General features: G+C 35.3%; 1 protein-coding gene across 8 annotated transcripts in view; it reads right to left on the bottom strand.

Moving 5' to 3' along the window:
* The window catches only part of LOC135206217 (hypoxia-inducible factor 3-alpha-like), a 493,950-nt gene that overhangs the window by 2,085 nt on the left and 474,371 nt on the right, over positions 1-17,494 (bottom strand). For all 8 annotated transcript variants that reach the window (XM_064237563.1, XM_064237565.1, XM_064237558.1 and 5 more), the window contains 6 exons: positions 16,479-16,667; positions 15,419-15,623; positions 12,914-13,020; positions 12,410-12,560; positions 10,936-11,038; positions 6,919-8,434 (listed from right to left, as the gene is read on the bottom strand). In XM_064237563.1, coding sequence (XP_064093633.1) covers positions 6,919-8,434; positions 10,936-11,038; positions 12,410-12,560; positions 12,914-13,020; positions 15,419-15,623; positions 16,479-16,667 — 2,271 coding nt within the window. The remainder of the gene's footprint in view (positions 1-6,918; positions 8,435-10,935; positions 11,039-12,409; positions 12,561-12,913; positions 13,021-15,418; positions 15,624-16,478; positions 16,668-17,494) is intronic.

The following is a 17,494-nucleotide window of genomic DNA, read 5'->3' as shown; positions in this document are numbered from 1 at the left end:
CATTTTGCAAAACAATCACTGTTATTGTCTAAATTGTTATAACTTCTACATTTCTCCATTTCATTCTTGGAAGAGAAATTTATAAAGATGTGCCTATTTGATAACATTTAAAATTTTCATATAAAATAACTCTAAAGTAAAACAAGAGAATGAAATCATAAACAAATTTGAAAACATCTTACGATATAAAAAGTAAGTCAATGATAAATCTGTAATGCCGATAGTAGTTACCAAATGGAATAATGTCTGCTCCTAAAACTTTTTATGCTTTAGATAATATAAAAAATATAGCAATAGATTAAACATTTTATGCAGAATGACTTTTCGAGAAATACTCCAAAATCTGATCTCACTGCGAAAGAAATATGAAGATTGTTTACAGATTATGAAAGTTTTGTTTAGCAAATTATGAATACTATCTACTTTTAAATATTTCACATGATTTAATAATCATTTCCTATAAAACAGTGTATTATTATTATTAATGATGACAGAAGTAAGAATAAAGCTTCACTTAATTATTAACCTCTGTGTGGCAATGGCAGGCAGACATCAACATGATGCCAATGCCCTGCGTGAGCAATTTGTTGGTCTGCATAGTGCAGAGTGTAATGTTGGGGAAGATTTCTAGGCTGACAGGCGTATCGAAGACAACCATTCGTCTGTGGTAGTGGCAATTTGATGAATCGGGCATATTAACAGATCTTCCGAGGTCTGGACATCCGAGACTTACTACTATGACTTTCTTACGTGTTATTGATTACTTCAGCTATTAGAACTTTATTACAACTTCCATTAAACCATTATTTCTTTACACATCATCGGTCATGAATAGTGGAATTATAAGAATTCCCTTGAAAAATTTGTTTAGGATCAAGTTGGCTGTTGCTTTAATAAATCTGCTATTGTGCGTAGCAGTATGAAAAAACTTAACTCCTGTGTTTGAATACAAACAACCTAAGAAAGTTAACTATTGGTGAAAACAACAAAATCTGATGAGACTTGTGATCCATAAGGTTCATTGTTCCAATTCAAACAGTCAGGGACATTTTTTAAAATTACTTCATTACACAGGTTTATGCAATAGGGGGGTAGTGCTTCTTAGTGCATCTAACACGATGCACTGTAGGCATTATGTAAAGTTCTTTGCAGCTTCCCTTCAGCCCCCAAGCTGCAACCCCTTTCATTCCTTGTACGCACTGTACTTCTATTCATTTAATCTTCAGTCTTTTTTTCCATCTAATGATTTTTTCAGAATGCAACTGCGAGGTTAAGTCCTGTTACACCTTTTGAACCTTTTTTTCTCTTAATTTCCCTTTCAGCCCTGAATGACCCCAAGGTCTTGGTACTTGGCCTTTGGCCTAATTTTAATTCTATTTCATAGGTTTATGTCTGCTCTTTGGGTTAGGTGGTTTGTTGGCATTTTTCCTTCCATTAGGTTGCTTTATTTTCATTGGTGTACAAAAAAACCATTAATAATGATTAACTTTATTTTATGTTGAGCAGACCCACTATACATCCAGTTGAAGAGCTGAAACAAGAATACTTCCACTGGGCATGCTCAGCCAGCCAGCAGTTCACCATCTGTATGCAACATCTGTCAAATTCTTTGTAGTTTTTTATTTTTATTTATTTTTTTTTTTTTTATGTTTCCATGTTCAGATTTTCTAAAGTTCACACAAGCACTCCTTTGCACTCTTAATTCAGTTTTTGTACTTACTGTTTTGTGGGCTATATGAAGTAATTTTCCCCAGTTAAGCTAGCCTTCAAAGAAGACTTGCTATTATTACACAACCTTAACTACAAACTTAGGTTTTTTAGACAACATTTTTATGATGTTTACAATTCAGTGAATTATTCTTTTTAAGTATTGACTAGTTTTTTCTTCTGTTTAGAGCAATAGCTGCCTTGCAGTTTTGGTCAAAATACTCGTTCTTCCATGTTTTTTATTACATTAAAATTCTACTCCCTGCTGCTTTTGCTGACATTTGGTGAAGAATGCTGCCGTAAACATTCCTCAGCACCCTTTCACAGGATGGAAGGCCTACAGTTTTTCAGACTGCCTTTATGTAAGATTTTTTTTCGCACAGCTGGCAACATTTGTAACACTGTGCTTGATGGTTGTTGTTTCTGGTCTCTTCCTCTTCAATAGCACAGCAGCCTAGTTTCCTGTCTTCTCTCAGAATATGTAGTCTTTCAATGCTGCCTTCCTTCCTTACAAAGAAGGTTCTCTGTTGGAACCTATTCCTGTTGCCACTGGGGAAAAAGATTCAGGGTCTCTTGGTTTTCTGTTCCTTCCTTCCTGAACTGGGCTCTTACCCACAGTGATACTGTCTCTTTTCATGGGTACTTGGATGATGCTCAATCTAGCTGGCATGTGAACGTTATGGATATTTCTCTTTTTGATGGTAAGTTTCCCTTCAGGGGACTGTTATAGAGAAGCCTGTGTCCTGTCAGATTTGGGTTCTGCTGCTTACCTGTTCAGTGAAGTTGACTGATTAAGCAAGTCTACTTCATATATAATCCAGCTTTGATCTGTGACTATACTCTTTTGAAATGTTTCACTTCCCTACCATGTTGCACGCCCTTGCTGGTTGTGTTCTCAGCCTTCATCTCTGCCAGTCTTGGTTTGTCTTGTGGATTCTTGCAGTTGTTGAGGGACCTTTTTGCCTCTGGCACCATGTTATTTCTGATGTTGGCTGGTTTCAGCACTTCTGATGCTTGATGTCCTCTGGTGCCCACCAGTGCTTGTATCCTGGTGACTGCCCATACAGCTGTATAGTTACTACATCTTTATTTTTCAGGCATCTTTCTCACTGTCTTAATGTACAGTTCAATTTTGGACTGCAGTTCTGCAGTGGAGTGTGTGCTACTATCATTCTTTTTGAACTGCAGGCATGCATGAAGTGTTTGTCACTATTACCCGCTCTCTCTCTCTCTCTCTCTCTCTCTCTCTCTCTCTCTCTCTCTCTCTCTCTCTCTCTCTCTCAGGGGTGTGTATGTTCTTTAACCTCACTCTGTCTTTCAGCTGGACAGTCTGATCCCATCACTGACAAACCTTTTGTTGCATCTGAAGAAATGGCTTCATGAATCCTGCTCCTGATCAGATTATCCCTTAGGTTCTTCCTTCCAGTCATGTCCAAAAGTTGCACTCAAATCTGATTGTTGCAGCTTCTGCCACTGCCACATCTCAGGGGATTCTTTTCTGTTCATGTTAACCCTTAAACGCCGAGCCTCTATTTACAAAAGTGTCTGTTGTATGCCAGCGGCATTCGGGAGTTAGCGCCGAAGCAGAAAAAACGTTTTTTTTTTTTTTTTTTTAAATCACAGCACGCTTAGTTTTTAAGATAAAAGAGTTCATTTTTGGCACCTTTTTTGTCATTGCCTGAAGTTTAGTATGCAACCATCAGAAATGAATAAAATATCATTATCATATATAAATATTGGAATATATGACAGCGCAAAAAAAAAATTTCATATATAATTGTAAACAAATCGTGCTGTGAGCAAAACGGTTAAAGCTAATGAGTTTTTTGTTTCGTTGTATTGTACACTAAATTGCGATGATTTTGGTATGTAACAAATTGCAAAACGATCAAAGCAACACAGAGAAAATATTATCACAAATGCATGAATTTGTTACGCGCGGACGTAATAACAAGTTTTGTTCTAAAATTCACCATAAATCGAAATATTGTGCTAGAGACTTCCCGTGAGTTGCAAATGAAGGTAATTGATTGAATATTACTAGACTGTAAGTATTTTAGCTTACAATTGCAGTTTTCGACCATTTCAGTTGAGTTAAAGTTGACCGAAGGTCGAATTTTTTCTATTTATTGTGATTTATATGAAAATATTTCAAAACTGATAAAAGCTACAACCATGAATTATTTTTTGTTGTATTCTACATGATATTGCACACATTTACATGTATAACACTTCATGTAAGCCTGATATAAAACTGTGCGAAAATTACAACAAGGTGACTAAAGAAATTCTGCGATTTTCACCAGAGTTACCGTGCGTGGAGGAAAGGAAAAAGTTTTTTTCAAAAATTCACCATAAATTGAAATATTGTGCTAGAGACTTCCCGTTTGTTGCAAAATGAAGGTAAGTGATTGAATATTACTAGAATATAAGAGTTTTAGCTTACAATTGCATTCTTCGACCATTTCGGTCAAGTCAAAGTTAACCACAGGTTTAAATTTTGGCACCGTGATTTATATGAAAATATTTCAAAACTGATAAAAGCTACAACCATGAGTTATTTTTTGTTTGTTGCATTCTACACAAAATTGCGCACATTTTCATGTATAACACTTTATGTAAGGCCTAATAGAAAATGGTGCAAAAATTACAACAAGTTGACTAAAGAAATTCTGAGATTTTCAGCAGAGTTACAGGCGCACAGGGAAGGGAAAAGTTTTTTTCAAAAATTCACCATAAATTGAAATATTGTGCTAGAGACTTCCTGTTTGTTCCAAAATGAAGGTAAATGATTGAATGTTACTAGAATGTAAGGGTTTCAGCAGAGTCACTCGCAAAAGTTCTGCAAAACACGAATGCGTCAAGAAATCGCTCTCCGACGATGTGTCGCTGATGCTTTGTAGTGCGAGAAGAAAGAAATTCGCGCATGCGCGGCTGGGCAACACTTGTAAACAAAACAACAGCGTGATCTGTGAACTCCCAGCATCCCTCAAGGTGTGTGATTTAAAATCTTTCCCAAACTAGGCCTATAACTATTTTTCCGCAAATATTTAAAAAACTTTTTGTAGTCAACGTACCGTACGTCTTACTTGGCACCCGACACAATTTTAGTCAATGTACAATATGTCCAGTTGGTGTTTAAGGGTTAAGTTGAATGCTGGGCTACTTGCATTTACCTTGCACATTTTCCTTTGTAGCAATCCTCTCCTTAGCTGTTAATCACTCTATATTTCAAGGTACTTTGATTGCTGTCCTTTGGGCTGACAATGGAATCTGGAGATGTGGCATTGTCTTTCTCTAGCAAGCTTTGGTCATGGCATGTTCCTCTTATACTTCAGCTATTTTATTTCAACTCTTCAAGTACTGGACATCACCTGGCCCTTCCTGCTCTTTGCTCTCCTCCATGAAGGCTTCATCCACTTCCCAGTCTCTTGTTTGGATGGTTTTATGCGTTTTGCATTTATATCTCACCCTAAATGGAGTGCTGGAGTAAGGAGCTCTGTCATTTATATGACCTGTGGTTACTGGGTGTAACCTTTGGATGGTGGCTCCCCTTGGTCATGGCATTGATGTAGCAGATGCCAGTCTTCTCCCTTCAACCTTTGCATACTCTTGTCAGATTTAGTAGTTGATATGGAGTTCTTGAGTACTTTCTCTTAGGCTTCCTCTGGAGGAATAGGCTCTTAAAATGACAACTTTTTGTGCCTGTTTGTCTTTTAACGCCTGCAATTTCTAAAACTTCCATATGCCTCTGAATAGCTTTTTATTTGGACTACTGTTAGACATAATCATCCTCAAGGTGTGTTTCTGTGTTTGTCCTTGCCCCTGCTAAGCACTTCAGTGAACTTAATACATCTTTAGACCAAGTTACTTGTCCTAATTGCAGGCATTGGTGGGGATTCAAGTTGACCCTGATAGGTTTCTCAGGAGGCCTATTATTAATCAAAAGCAAGGCAATACTAGTTTTGAGGGCCTTTATGTACATTATTCAGGGATATGCCTCCCACTGTCTCCATTAGCTACCTGGATTTCCAAAGTTGCTGTTAACTCAACTGTCCAACATGAACAGAAATTAAGCTTTCTGCATCTGGGGTTTCTATTCTCTGCAGGGGCTCTCCTGCTTCATCCTCCCCTGTAAACTGCAATTCAGGCTAATTACAATTACAGGCAGTCCCCGGGTTACGACAGGGGTTCCGTTCTTGAGACGCGTTGTAACCTGAAAATCGTCATAAGCCGGAACATCGTCAAAAAACCTAAGAAAACCTTAGTTTTAATGTTTTGGGTGCATTCAAAACTATGTAAACTGCATTCTTATTGCATTTTTCATAAAAAAAAACTTCAAATATTGATTATTTTGAATTTTTGGTGTCATAATTCTTCTGCCAGATCAGGGTTGTAGGCGCTGTAACCCTGGAACATGCGTCATAACCCTGTAAATAATTTCTGATGAATATAATTGAAAAGCGCCTTAACCTCGGAACGTTGTAAGCTGAACCCGTCGTAACCCGGGGACTGCCTGTATTGGGTTTTCAACAAGATATGGCTAATTATAATTACTAATGGGTTTGATTATAAGCATTTTTTTAGTTACTCTAGATAGAATTTTTTCTAGTTTTTACCTGGACTTGAATTTTTATTTATTTATTTATTTTTTATTTTTAAATTCAAGTAAGCTTCACTTTCATTGAAGCATTATTTTTTTTAATTTGGGTAATTTTGTCTAGATTTACCATATTGTCCCCTTGGCATTTCACTCATTAGTGTTTTTTACACTTAACTCCTGTTTGTCTTATTATTATTATTTTTTTTTAAACCAGTCTCTTTGCTGTGATCTGAGTAACTAAATGAATGTCATGAGTGGACCAGCTATGTTTAGCATGACCCAATTAAGTCTAGCATTTGCCTTTTTTAACTTTTTTTCTCTCCCACTGAATCATCAATAAAGAGTGAATGTAACTGGACTAATTTTTAGCATTAACTGGGGCTTTGATGGGTTCGATTAAAGAAATAATTATGGCACTAATTACGGCACTAATATTTTGCATTGCAACACTAATAATTAGTTTCAAAAGATCTTAGTAACACCCATGAATCATGAAACGTTTCTAGTATTACAAGGCTGTAATTTATTACATACAATACAGTAATTAATTTTACATAAATTGACCATTGCTTTATGGCCTGTAAAACAAAATTTTTTTTGCAACTCACCTGAAGTTCCTGGTTCACTCAAAGAAACGCTATACGAGGTGGTAATGGGAACAGCATGGAGGCTCGAGTCTTGATTAGGAGGCAGCTGTCTTCCTTGTAAACCTTGTTGCTGTTTCTGTACTTGTGGAGAGAAGTCTGGAGTGTAATACCCAGAACTGGTACTAGAAAGAGTCTGGGGAGGTACTGTGTAGCCTTGGTCTTGAGCAGGAATAGTATACTGGTACTGATGTTGACTAACTGAATAGTTAATACCTGGAGTTGATGGCTGGTATTGAGGATAGAGCTTTGGTGACATTAGTGAAGAATGATCCTTTAGTGATGAAGCACTGAACTGGTAACTACAATGAGACGGTGCAGTACTAGAAATAACTTTACAAGCACTTTGGTCAGTGTCTTGGGGTCCATGGATAAGTTTCTTTTCATCACATTCATAGTTCCTAACAGGTGGTGACACTTGACATGTATTTTGGCTGTAGCTGCTTGGATAGGATATACCAAGACTTGTACTTTGGTTGTAGCTTCCAATACCATGGTTCTGACCACTGGGCAAAGACACTGTTTCACATCTGAGTTGAAGAACGTTACATCCTACTGCTGTACCTCCTGTTCCACTAAGGCTATCAAAACCTGGAGGCGAAAAGCCTTCAATTCTTTGATGGTGGTTGTTGAGTGGATGTTCATTATCTGTTATTCTTGAGTCCCGCAAACCAGGAGAGAACACTGCATCTCTACTTTGTTCAAAATTAGGAGAATTTGCTATACCAGAAGGTGTTCTCGGATTGTTTCTACTAGGAGATGGCATCATGTTTTTGCTAGTTTTATGTTCATCTTCAGGAATTAAATAATCCTGTCCACTCCTCTGGGGTGTCAAGGCAGATGGGTTAATAGGTTGCCACAACTCTTCCGGAGGAACTGCATCTACTTTCAGATATTGTTGGGACATGCTTGGAGGGATGACACTATCACCACTATGACTATGACTGCTGCTATCACAATTGTGGATATTACTGCTATACTGGTGGCAGGTACCTGATGGAAAATTGTTCAAATTTTCAGGCACTGAAGAGGTAGTGGGAGAGAAGCTTGGTTGTGGGGATGTTACTGAACTATAATTTTGGTTTGAGGGAGATTTATAATTTGGATGAAGCAAATCTGGGCAAGGGGAATCTGGTTGGAAAGAGAACTTTTTACTGGCAACTGTAATAAACTCATCTACATTTGACCGCTTCTTGGTTACTTTGTGCCACTCCTCCTGATCCTCACCTTTCTGTGAAATCCATGTATCTACTGATTTGCAAGTAGAAATTTCACTACAGTGTCTCTTTGGTTTTGTATGGAATGGATTAATAGTGTCATCATGTTCTGCATTTTCTGGTAGGGGACTTATTGAAGGTGCTTTGGCTGATTCATAACTTTCGGGTGGAGCAAGTTGGTTGCTACTTACAGATTCAATCATCTTGCGCATTGTTTCAGGGTTCATCACTTGCTTCAGCATCATCATTAGCTCAGGTGGTAACTGAAAATAAAACAAAATATGTAATAAATACATTTGCATGATTGCTTGAAACTTTAAAACACAGTAATTTTTAAAGTCTAAAACAGATATTTGTATGGTAGAAGTTCTAATATTTAGAACTTTATTTTACCTATGTTCATGTATAATATCATATAAATTTCCCCATAGACACCAAATTTAACATATTTGCAAAGTAGAATAGTGAAATGTAGTTCTTTTCAGTTACAACTTGTTTATATATTAATATAAGAACATGCACAATAAAAAAAAATAATAAAACAGCATACATACACATACACACACACAGCCACACACAATATCACACCAGAATATACTGTTCAGTAGGGGAAATAAAAAATGCGGCTACTCCCAAAACCTATGTCAGGATGCAGTTGCCTAGTGTAAATATAAATTATGGCAACACACCCTAATGTTTTAGTTCTTTTGGGTATCTGATGAGTTGTTTATGTAAAGTTACCTCATATTAGTTACTAGATTTATTTATATAAAACTTCAATAATCAGAAGTATAAGTTTGCATAAGATCAGGAGATTGCATTATTTTTACACACTTTGTTCCTTTGAATATGATAGGTTTTTGTTATTGAACTTGTAATAAATATAGAATATATTGAACTTGTAATAAAGATAATCTCTAAATGATAAATGTATAATTTTGACCTACTGTACACATACTCATATTAGTTGTGGGAGAGTTTCATAATTTTTTGTTCACCTGCCTGACGCACGATTCATGCCTTATTAATCTATTTTTCGTTTCGAAGATGGAAGAAATCTTAGGTAATTACATTAAAAACAATTGCTGGCATTTTTAGAACATCATGTTACGTTATTGCGTAAAACTATTTTCCATACAGCAAAATTGACGTGAATGAAACAAAGTGATAAAAAACGTCATATCACAACCACTGACATACATTACTAGGTAGATTGGAGATAACCTAACAGTGTGAACCATGTTTTCGATGTCGTGATGTGCACGGGAATCGAATGTCAATGTGTCATTTATCGGTCAAAGATTCATCCCATGCTCAGCAAGAGACAATTATTGCACTGCATTCGGTGCAAGTTCCTGTTAGAGAGATATCAAGAAAGCTTAGTATACAGAAGAGAATCATACAAAGATGAACCAAATTGTTTATCGAACGGCAAAGTTTAGAAAATGGGCCTAGAAGTGGAACCCCTCAACACCACAAGATATAGTAGTGTAAATGTTGCTGAGCAACATTCATTTTGGAACGTAGAATTCTACCACCTCGTCACGATATTGTTGAACCAGGAATCATGACTAGGTCTACGCCTATGACTGGTGTAGGATGAATACTTTAGATGGAGAGAGAGAGAGGGATTTTTAAAAATACACCTAAAATCTTTGATAGGTGTCTAATGAATAAGCAAGACTACCTTTGATGGATGGGAGATTTAGTTAGGCTTACTATTTTTTATAGGTGCCCAGTGAATACTACAGATAGGGAGGGAATCAGATTCAATGATGCATGCATTTTTCTTCAAAACCCAAATAATACATTTTATTGGGAGATACTTTATTCACATCTGCCTAATCACTCCTTTACTACACCACTGCTTCCCCAACATCTCAGGGTACTCCGACATCTCGCTATGAACTCCATCACGTGAAAGCATCACTACTGATAACGGTTATTTTTAAATTCCCCTCACCGACAACCAAAGTCTTAAAATGCATATTTGTATAGAAAATTTTCTGCTCAAAATTACTCTTTCTTTCATTCCCCAAAATATTTGCATACACTAGGTTTTTATTGTAAAAAAGTATGTTGATTCATTTCTTGCCTTAAAATCCAAAACAGGTATGTATATATGGGTTTTCTAGTCCAAAAGTATATGATATGCAACAACCAGGATGCATAAGTAGTGTAACTAGCTTTTCTTAACAGATTACCTAATATGCATTATTTACCATGTTTCTCAAGATAAAAAATGATACTGTAATCAAACAAAAAGAAATTTACACAATGTAAAGCTAAGAAAGTAGGTTTAGTCTGATGACCTGGTGCTGGGAGTTTTTATACCATATGTTATAGGTAAATGAATGAACTTTAGGCCTCACAACCCAAAAAGTTACACCATTACTTCTTTGTACCATAATTACAAAAAACATTTTTGTACTAAGCACAGATGTACAAGAAATAGGAGCTCCATCACACACAGAAAATCTGCTTGTCAAAATTCGAGCAAATGAATAGTTTTGGGATGAAATTCATCATCTCTCAGGAAGTATCATCCATAGCTATTCAGGTCCTTGGTTTGTTCACCTTTTATTTGGAAGGTGACCCATACAATTACTGTATGAAATGTATGGGCATAACAGTTATTTATATTCTAATAACACTGACTTGAGGACAATTTTCTATTGTGATTTCAACTTTCATGTAAATTCTGGACTTAACCAAACCTGATTCAGCAGATTCTTTTTACTTACAAAAAATAGTTTATACTTACTGAAGATGAAATGGAACCAAGGTGATCCTCTGTTTCATGGCAAGTTATGATTGGGAGGAGTTTCCGTCGCTGATTTTTTATCTCTTCCATTGCTTCATTAATGCTGCAAAGAGTACACATAATGCACTTTATATTTGAGCCTTTACTCAATACCACATTCAGATCATCTTCAGAAAGACGGGTTTAGTTACAGATTTATTTGTACTAGAGGACTTGATACTTTTATGGTACTCAAAAGTTACAATATCTAAACTATAATGCACTTTATATTTGAGCTTTTACTTGATACCAAATTTACATAATTTCAGAAAGATGGGTTAGGTTATAGATTTATTTGTTCAGAAAGACGGGTTAAGTTATAGATTTATTTGTAAAGGACATTAATACTTTTATGGTACGTACTCAAAAGTTACAATATCTAAACTAAATGAATTAAGGTGATAGCAACATGCAATCCCAAAACTATTTTTGTAATATTACCACTAAAGTCTCTGAGGGAGCAGCTCTTTGGACAACATTAAGGTGGTTTCACCTGAATTCCCTTGATTATAGCATATTTTTTTAAACTTCTAATGCTATGACATCCAGCAAAGTAAGGGTCACTCACAGTAATACAGATAAAGCCTCAGGTTTTGTAATCAAGCAACTTCTATACTTTTGCAAGGCTTTCTGTCAATTTTAAATTTATGACTAAATAGATTTTGTTCTGTAGAAGATTAAAGTAGATCTTATTCCAGCTAGTCTCAGTAAAAGTGGTGTAAAACCCTATCAGCAGGATGCAAAGGTGGGTACCCGAAGGAGGTGCCAAAAATGACAAGGAACTTTAATGCGACATTTGGGGAAGCAGTAATGGTGTAATGGAGGGTGATCTACGAAAAACTGACAAAATGTTAGAACATTACTGGAAATAACTTGATTATAGCTTTTAAAAGTTAAGAGGTACTTGGTATTGTAAACAGCTTAATGAACCCCACAGCCTGCTAAATAGAAAAGGGTAAATTAAAAATAACCTGACTCATGGTAGACTATTGGAAAAAAACATAAAAACTGGCTGTGGGAGTTAACTCCAAAAGCTTCTCAATCTGAAACACCTTGATTTGGCACACAAAAAAGGGGAATTATTATGGAACAAAATTTAGTAGCATGATTTTATTTGTTCTTCACAACAAACTTGGAATCTGGTGCTTGAGGAAGCCAATTTGTCAGATAAAAGGGATCTACCTATCTGGAGCCTTTGAAATTTTAAAAGTACATACAATATTCTTTTCCTGAAATTTTAATGTAGCATCAAGGGCTTTTGCAATTTTAAAAGTACATACTACAGTATTCTTTTCCTGATATTTTAAAAGTACGTATTGCATTCTTTTCCTGCAGTACTAATTTTGAGATAAAATGCAAAATTCAAGTGTCATGAATAATAACCTGAGTAATCAAGGAATGTTTAAAACTACATCCAAGATAAAACAACTCTTACCTTAACACTGTGTTGATGCATACAAAAGATTCCACTTGTCCAGTCTGTTTATTAACTTCAAGAAATCCACGTGATCTTAGGGTGATATGGGCTCCATCTCTGCACCTCAATCTGTATGAAACTACACCCTGTCCTTGGGTACTTGTAAACACTGAAAAGTAAAATAAATTATCATTATCTTCAGCAGATTTTCTAAATTCCTTATTTTATATTTCTAGTATTGTAAACAAATGTTCTAAAAACTAGGAAACTTTTTATCATATTAGACAGCCATAGATTAGGAATTGAGGTTCGTAAACAAAAAAACTCAAGAAATAAAGGTAACCTACGGAAATGTGGGTGACATTTAATCTATTTTTCATCTTGATTATTTACCAGATACTTAAGCCTAATGAAGGGAGGACACAAAGCAAAATGAAACCTTAAAATATTGGAAGACTTATGAAATGAAAGGAAAAACATAAGAAAAATTTATGAAGCACACTCAAAGAAACCAATACGTACTCAATTTCTGAGCAACTATAGACCAAAGTATATCGTCTTGATGCATGTAATTGAATGCTGATGTTCCAACCACCTCAGTGGGCATAAGGCCAGTTACAAAGGAAATTCTGAAAGACAAAAAATTCAGAACGAGGCTGAACATATATTGCAAGCACAGGAGATTGACTATAACAAATATTTCATATTTATATTATATCTGAGAAAGTAATGTGCCAAAACAAAGTACTTTATATTCTTTAAAAACCAAGTTATTTACAAGTTTTTGATCACAGATAACTTTTTAGAAAATTTATTTTCAAGTATGAAAATAAAGCCAAATAAAAGTTTTACTGTAAAAAAAAAAAAAAAAAAAAAACAAGAGCTGACACATATGAATTTCACATTTTTCACCATGCACCATCAAGAAATCTTAGTACCTCAATAAAAAAAAAACAATAAAAGACATTAATGGAATAAGAAAAGGGCTTCTAAGTCATGGTTAACCAACATATTCTATGTCTATGTTTTAAGTTCACCCAGATTTCTTCCCTTCCATGAACAGATCAATTGCTAGCATTTTTCCTTCAAAAAAAGTAATAAAAGTTTTGAGGTTCCTAAAACTTCATTTCAGTCTCATAAATGCCATAGTTTAAAGGATTCATGTGCTCCTACCCATACTGGAGGTTCTCTCCTTACATCACTTTTTATTGGAGGTTCTTCCATACCATCACTCTAAATTTAGATGGAATATGAATACAGTACCAGCTAAGCAAAATGAGGAATCTATCAATGGGAATAGGAATCCTAAACTTGAATACCTAACTCAAAATTTTTCTTAGTCATAGTCAACATGGAATAGTTGAGAGAAAAGGTACTCCAATAAAAATATAAAAACATGACTTTCCTGACATGACTTTCCCACAGGGGAGAATACTATTTGATTTAGGGCTGCTCTTGGGGGGTTTCCATGTCCATGAGTTATTTGCATTTGATTTCTCCTACCTCAAGAAAACATTTATCTGCCAAGCATCCAGTCTTGATTAAATGTTCCTCTTCTCTTGCTGCCATCAAATTGATTTGTTATAAAAAGTTTTATCTCTCACAAGGCTGGCTGTAAGGTCCTTGCAAAAGGAAATAGGCAAATGCCATTTTATCTGAGAAATTATGGTTTAGCAAAAACTTACAAGAGGATAGATTTAAATTGTTGAAGAACAAGCAAATTGTTGTCTTAATGAGATTGTTGTCCAACACTTAGTAGTCATCCTCTACAGACAGTATCTATTAAATACCTAAATTTTAAAAGGGTGTGCTAAATTCTCGACCAGGATAATATCCTTTTACCTTTCTTTTTTGTATTGATGACTGCCACAATTCTACTGCAAGTTTACTGTGTTCTTAATTGTTTCATCAATACACAAATCCTGCAATGTATTTGCTATGATGAACTACAGTGATATCACATACTGTTTAAAATTAAAACTTTTTGTGGAGGTGGAGTGCAGCTTCTTACTGAAATGAAGGATTTGTATGTGGCATAATATGGACCTTGGGGCAGGTTTCCTTAAGGCTCTGAATTGTAGTGGAAGCCAGGCTGAAGCACTTGGCATCATGTGCAGTTGTAGGGTAGCCCCTTTACCAAGGAGACAGAGGGATCCTTGTCCTTAATTTGGACTAAATTCTGTTGTACAATTGCTGAAATTGATTTTACTATTATCTTTGTCAGTCATTAAAATAAAAACAGTATGTATTCTGAAAAGGTGAAATGATAAAAGTATCAATTCTGCTCGAAAAACTTGTGGGCATCTGGCTGCTCACTGGTAGTAAAACAACCTAGGAATATCAAAACAATTCCTTGCACTCAAGTAGTCAATGAATTCACAATGGGCTTCTTTGGGCAATAAGTTTGTACTTACATGACATGGATCTGGGAGTGACCACCAACTACTGTACATGTAATTAAGCCTATGTCTTTCTGTAGAAGCTGGTCATTGCTAACACTAACATTGAAAAAGGTAAAGAAATGTGATTTTTTTCTGTTCATGACATTCTAAAGCACATACAGAAATGAAGTATTTATTTTGCATATAGTGTACATTTAAAGGAAAAATGCATATGATCTCAGTGATGATTGGATTGTTCCCGAGTTAAAAACAGTGCTGGTCACCTCAATATTTACTTCATAACTACATTCCAGTTGGCTAAAAATAAAATTTCTTGATAAATATTAAAAGGAACGAAGTCTACACACACCCCATTCACTAAAAATTACATTTCTCTATAAAAATTCAAAAGAACAAACAAATTCTACAAAATGACCATTAGATTTCTTCACCTATCAGTAGGCCTTTACCTTATAAATCTGTATCATATTTATGTACAATTATTAAAAAATTATGTAAAATTTTTAATAATTAACTCCTATGGTTGTCATCACAACTAATATCACAATTGTGTAAATGAAAAGTAGTAAAACATACTTTCCAACTGGAAATACCTAAACTGCTAATTATGAAACATAACACGTACCTATGATCTGTATAGAGAATTTTCCCATCCATTCCGTGCCGAGTGATATACTCATCTTGGGTAGACTCGACAAGGGTGAGCTCTGTGATGGGTCTGTCTTTGACGACACGTACGAAACAAACAAGCATGTGTGTCCCAGTTCTATTTGTCACCTTTAGTGGTCGCATCTCTCCTTCGTTATCCGAGCTTTCTTCATCATCATGATCTGGAAATCATCAAGAAATATTCAGTGTAATTGAACTTTAAAGAAAAAACATGGCTATACACTACCATCACAGACGTTCGGATATACTGCTTTGAAAAAACATCCATAATAAGAAGGATTTTTCAATGAGAAAATAGCATATATCTAACGTGGTTTATTTTGAAAGTATCAAGATTATACTTATTTTTAGGTTATGCTCCAGAGAGCAAGAAACTTGAGTGTACAGAAAACTTATGGTAGAAAGCATACAAATCAATTACTCAAGTTATTACCGATTAAAAAAAATAATATTGTTTTCCACCAATAAACCATATCATGTACTAAAACAGATAAAATTAATGGTTGAATACATACTATTCTCCCTAAACAAATGAATGATGGTAGAGATGAAATATTACAATGTCTTGCAATCAAGACTTTTAATAAGAAAAAGATTACTGCTTGGGTCGACTGACGTGAGCTGGTGAACCTGAAAGTTCCTTGCTGGATGAGTGGTTTATGTGCTAGCCTACCAATTTGGTAGTCCCAAGTTCGATTCCCCGCTCTGCCAACGTGGAATCAGAGGAATTTGTTTCTGGTGATTAGAAATTCATTTCTCGATATAATGTGGTGCAGATCACACAATAAGCTGTAGGTCCCGTTGCTAGGTAACCAATTGGTTCGTAGGCATGTAAAATATCTAATCCTTTGGGCCAGCCCTAGAAGAACTGCTAATCAGCTCAGTGGTCTAGTTACACTCGGATATACTATTTTTTTTTTTGTGAACCTGAAGGGGGTAAAAAAAAAAAAAAAAAAAAAAAAAAAAAAAAAAAAAAAAAAAAAAAAAAAAAAAAAAAAAAAAAAAAAAAAACTCACCACTCGAGGTACTGGTTTCTCCATGGGATGAAGATGCTGGGGAAGTCATTGAGCAAGAGGGCAAACACGTTTGCATTTGTGGCAGAGGTCTTAACTGACCTACAACCAGGATAATTTCATACCGACCGGGATCATTACGAGAAAGGGCCTTCTCCATCATGCGGCAGTAAAACGACCGTCTGCAGTTCTCTGCAAGAAAAAAAAAAAACTTTATGAAATGGTGAAATGAGAGCTGCGTCAGAAATTCTGCAAGTGTTACTATGTCTCTGATTTGGACATCAATACTTGGTTAAACTTTTTGTCCTCATGTGTCCAGTTCAATAGTCCGCACTCCATACCATACTTTAATGGTTACACATTCAGCCATGGTATAAAATCAACTGGGGAAATCTGCTCCTTGTTCAGTACAACTACAAATGTTATATTGTACTTGCTTTCACTCGGTCATTGTAAAAAACTTCAATATTGCAGTGAGTGCATGTCTCACGGTAGCAAAGATATTTTCTGATGTATATTATTTTCAATTACAAACATGAAGGCACTTCAACAGTAGGTGGCTTCTGAATGATTTCATACAAATCACTGCAATGCCATACTGTAGGACCATGCTAACTTGGAGATCTAGCAGCGTTGCTAATCTATGTTCTATTCTCATAAAGATCAAATATCTATATACTAGGTATATAGTAGTATAAATTTCATTTAACCACAGTGAAATTATTTTTTTTGCAACCCTCAGCACTTAACAACATGTAATATTTTACCTAAAATAGTTGATTCTCATCAATTATGAAGCCTCATGGAGCCTCAGCAGTTGATTAGGACTAATGACAGGTATATAATTCTGTGGACAGAGGTCTAGTAACGTTTAATAACATCGAATCTGTACCTTTCACAAAATAACAAAGTCCTTTGCATTAACATATTCAGCTACCTGGTTTCAGCTCCAGAGTGATAATCCCATATATACGTCATGAAAAATAAGATATATATATATATATATTATATATATATAT

The sequence above is a fragment of the Macrobrachium nipponense genome, chromosome 29 (genome assembly GCF_015104395.2).
Source record: "Macrobrachium nipponense isolate FS-2020 chromosome 29, ASM1510439v2, whole genome shotgun sequence".
Lineage (NCBI taxonomy): Eukaryota > Metazoa > Arthropoda > Malacostraca > Decapoda > Palaemonidae > Macrobrachium > Macrobrachium nipponense.
This window is presented reverse-complemented; position numbering and strand designations above follow the sequence as displayed.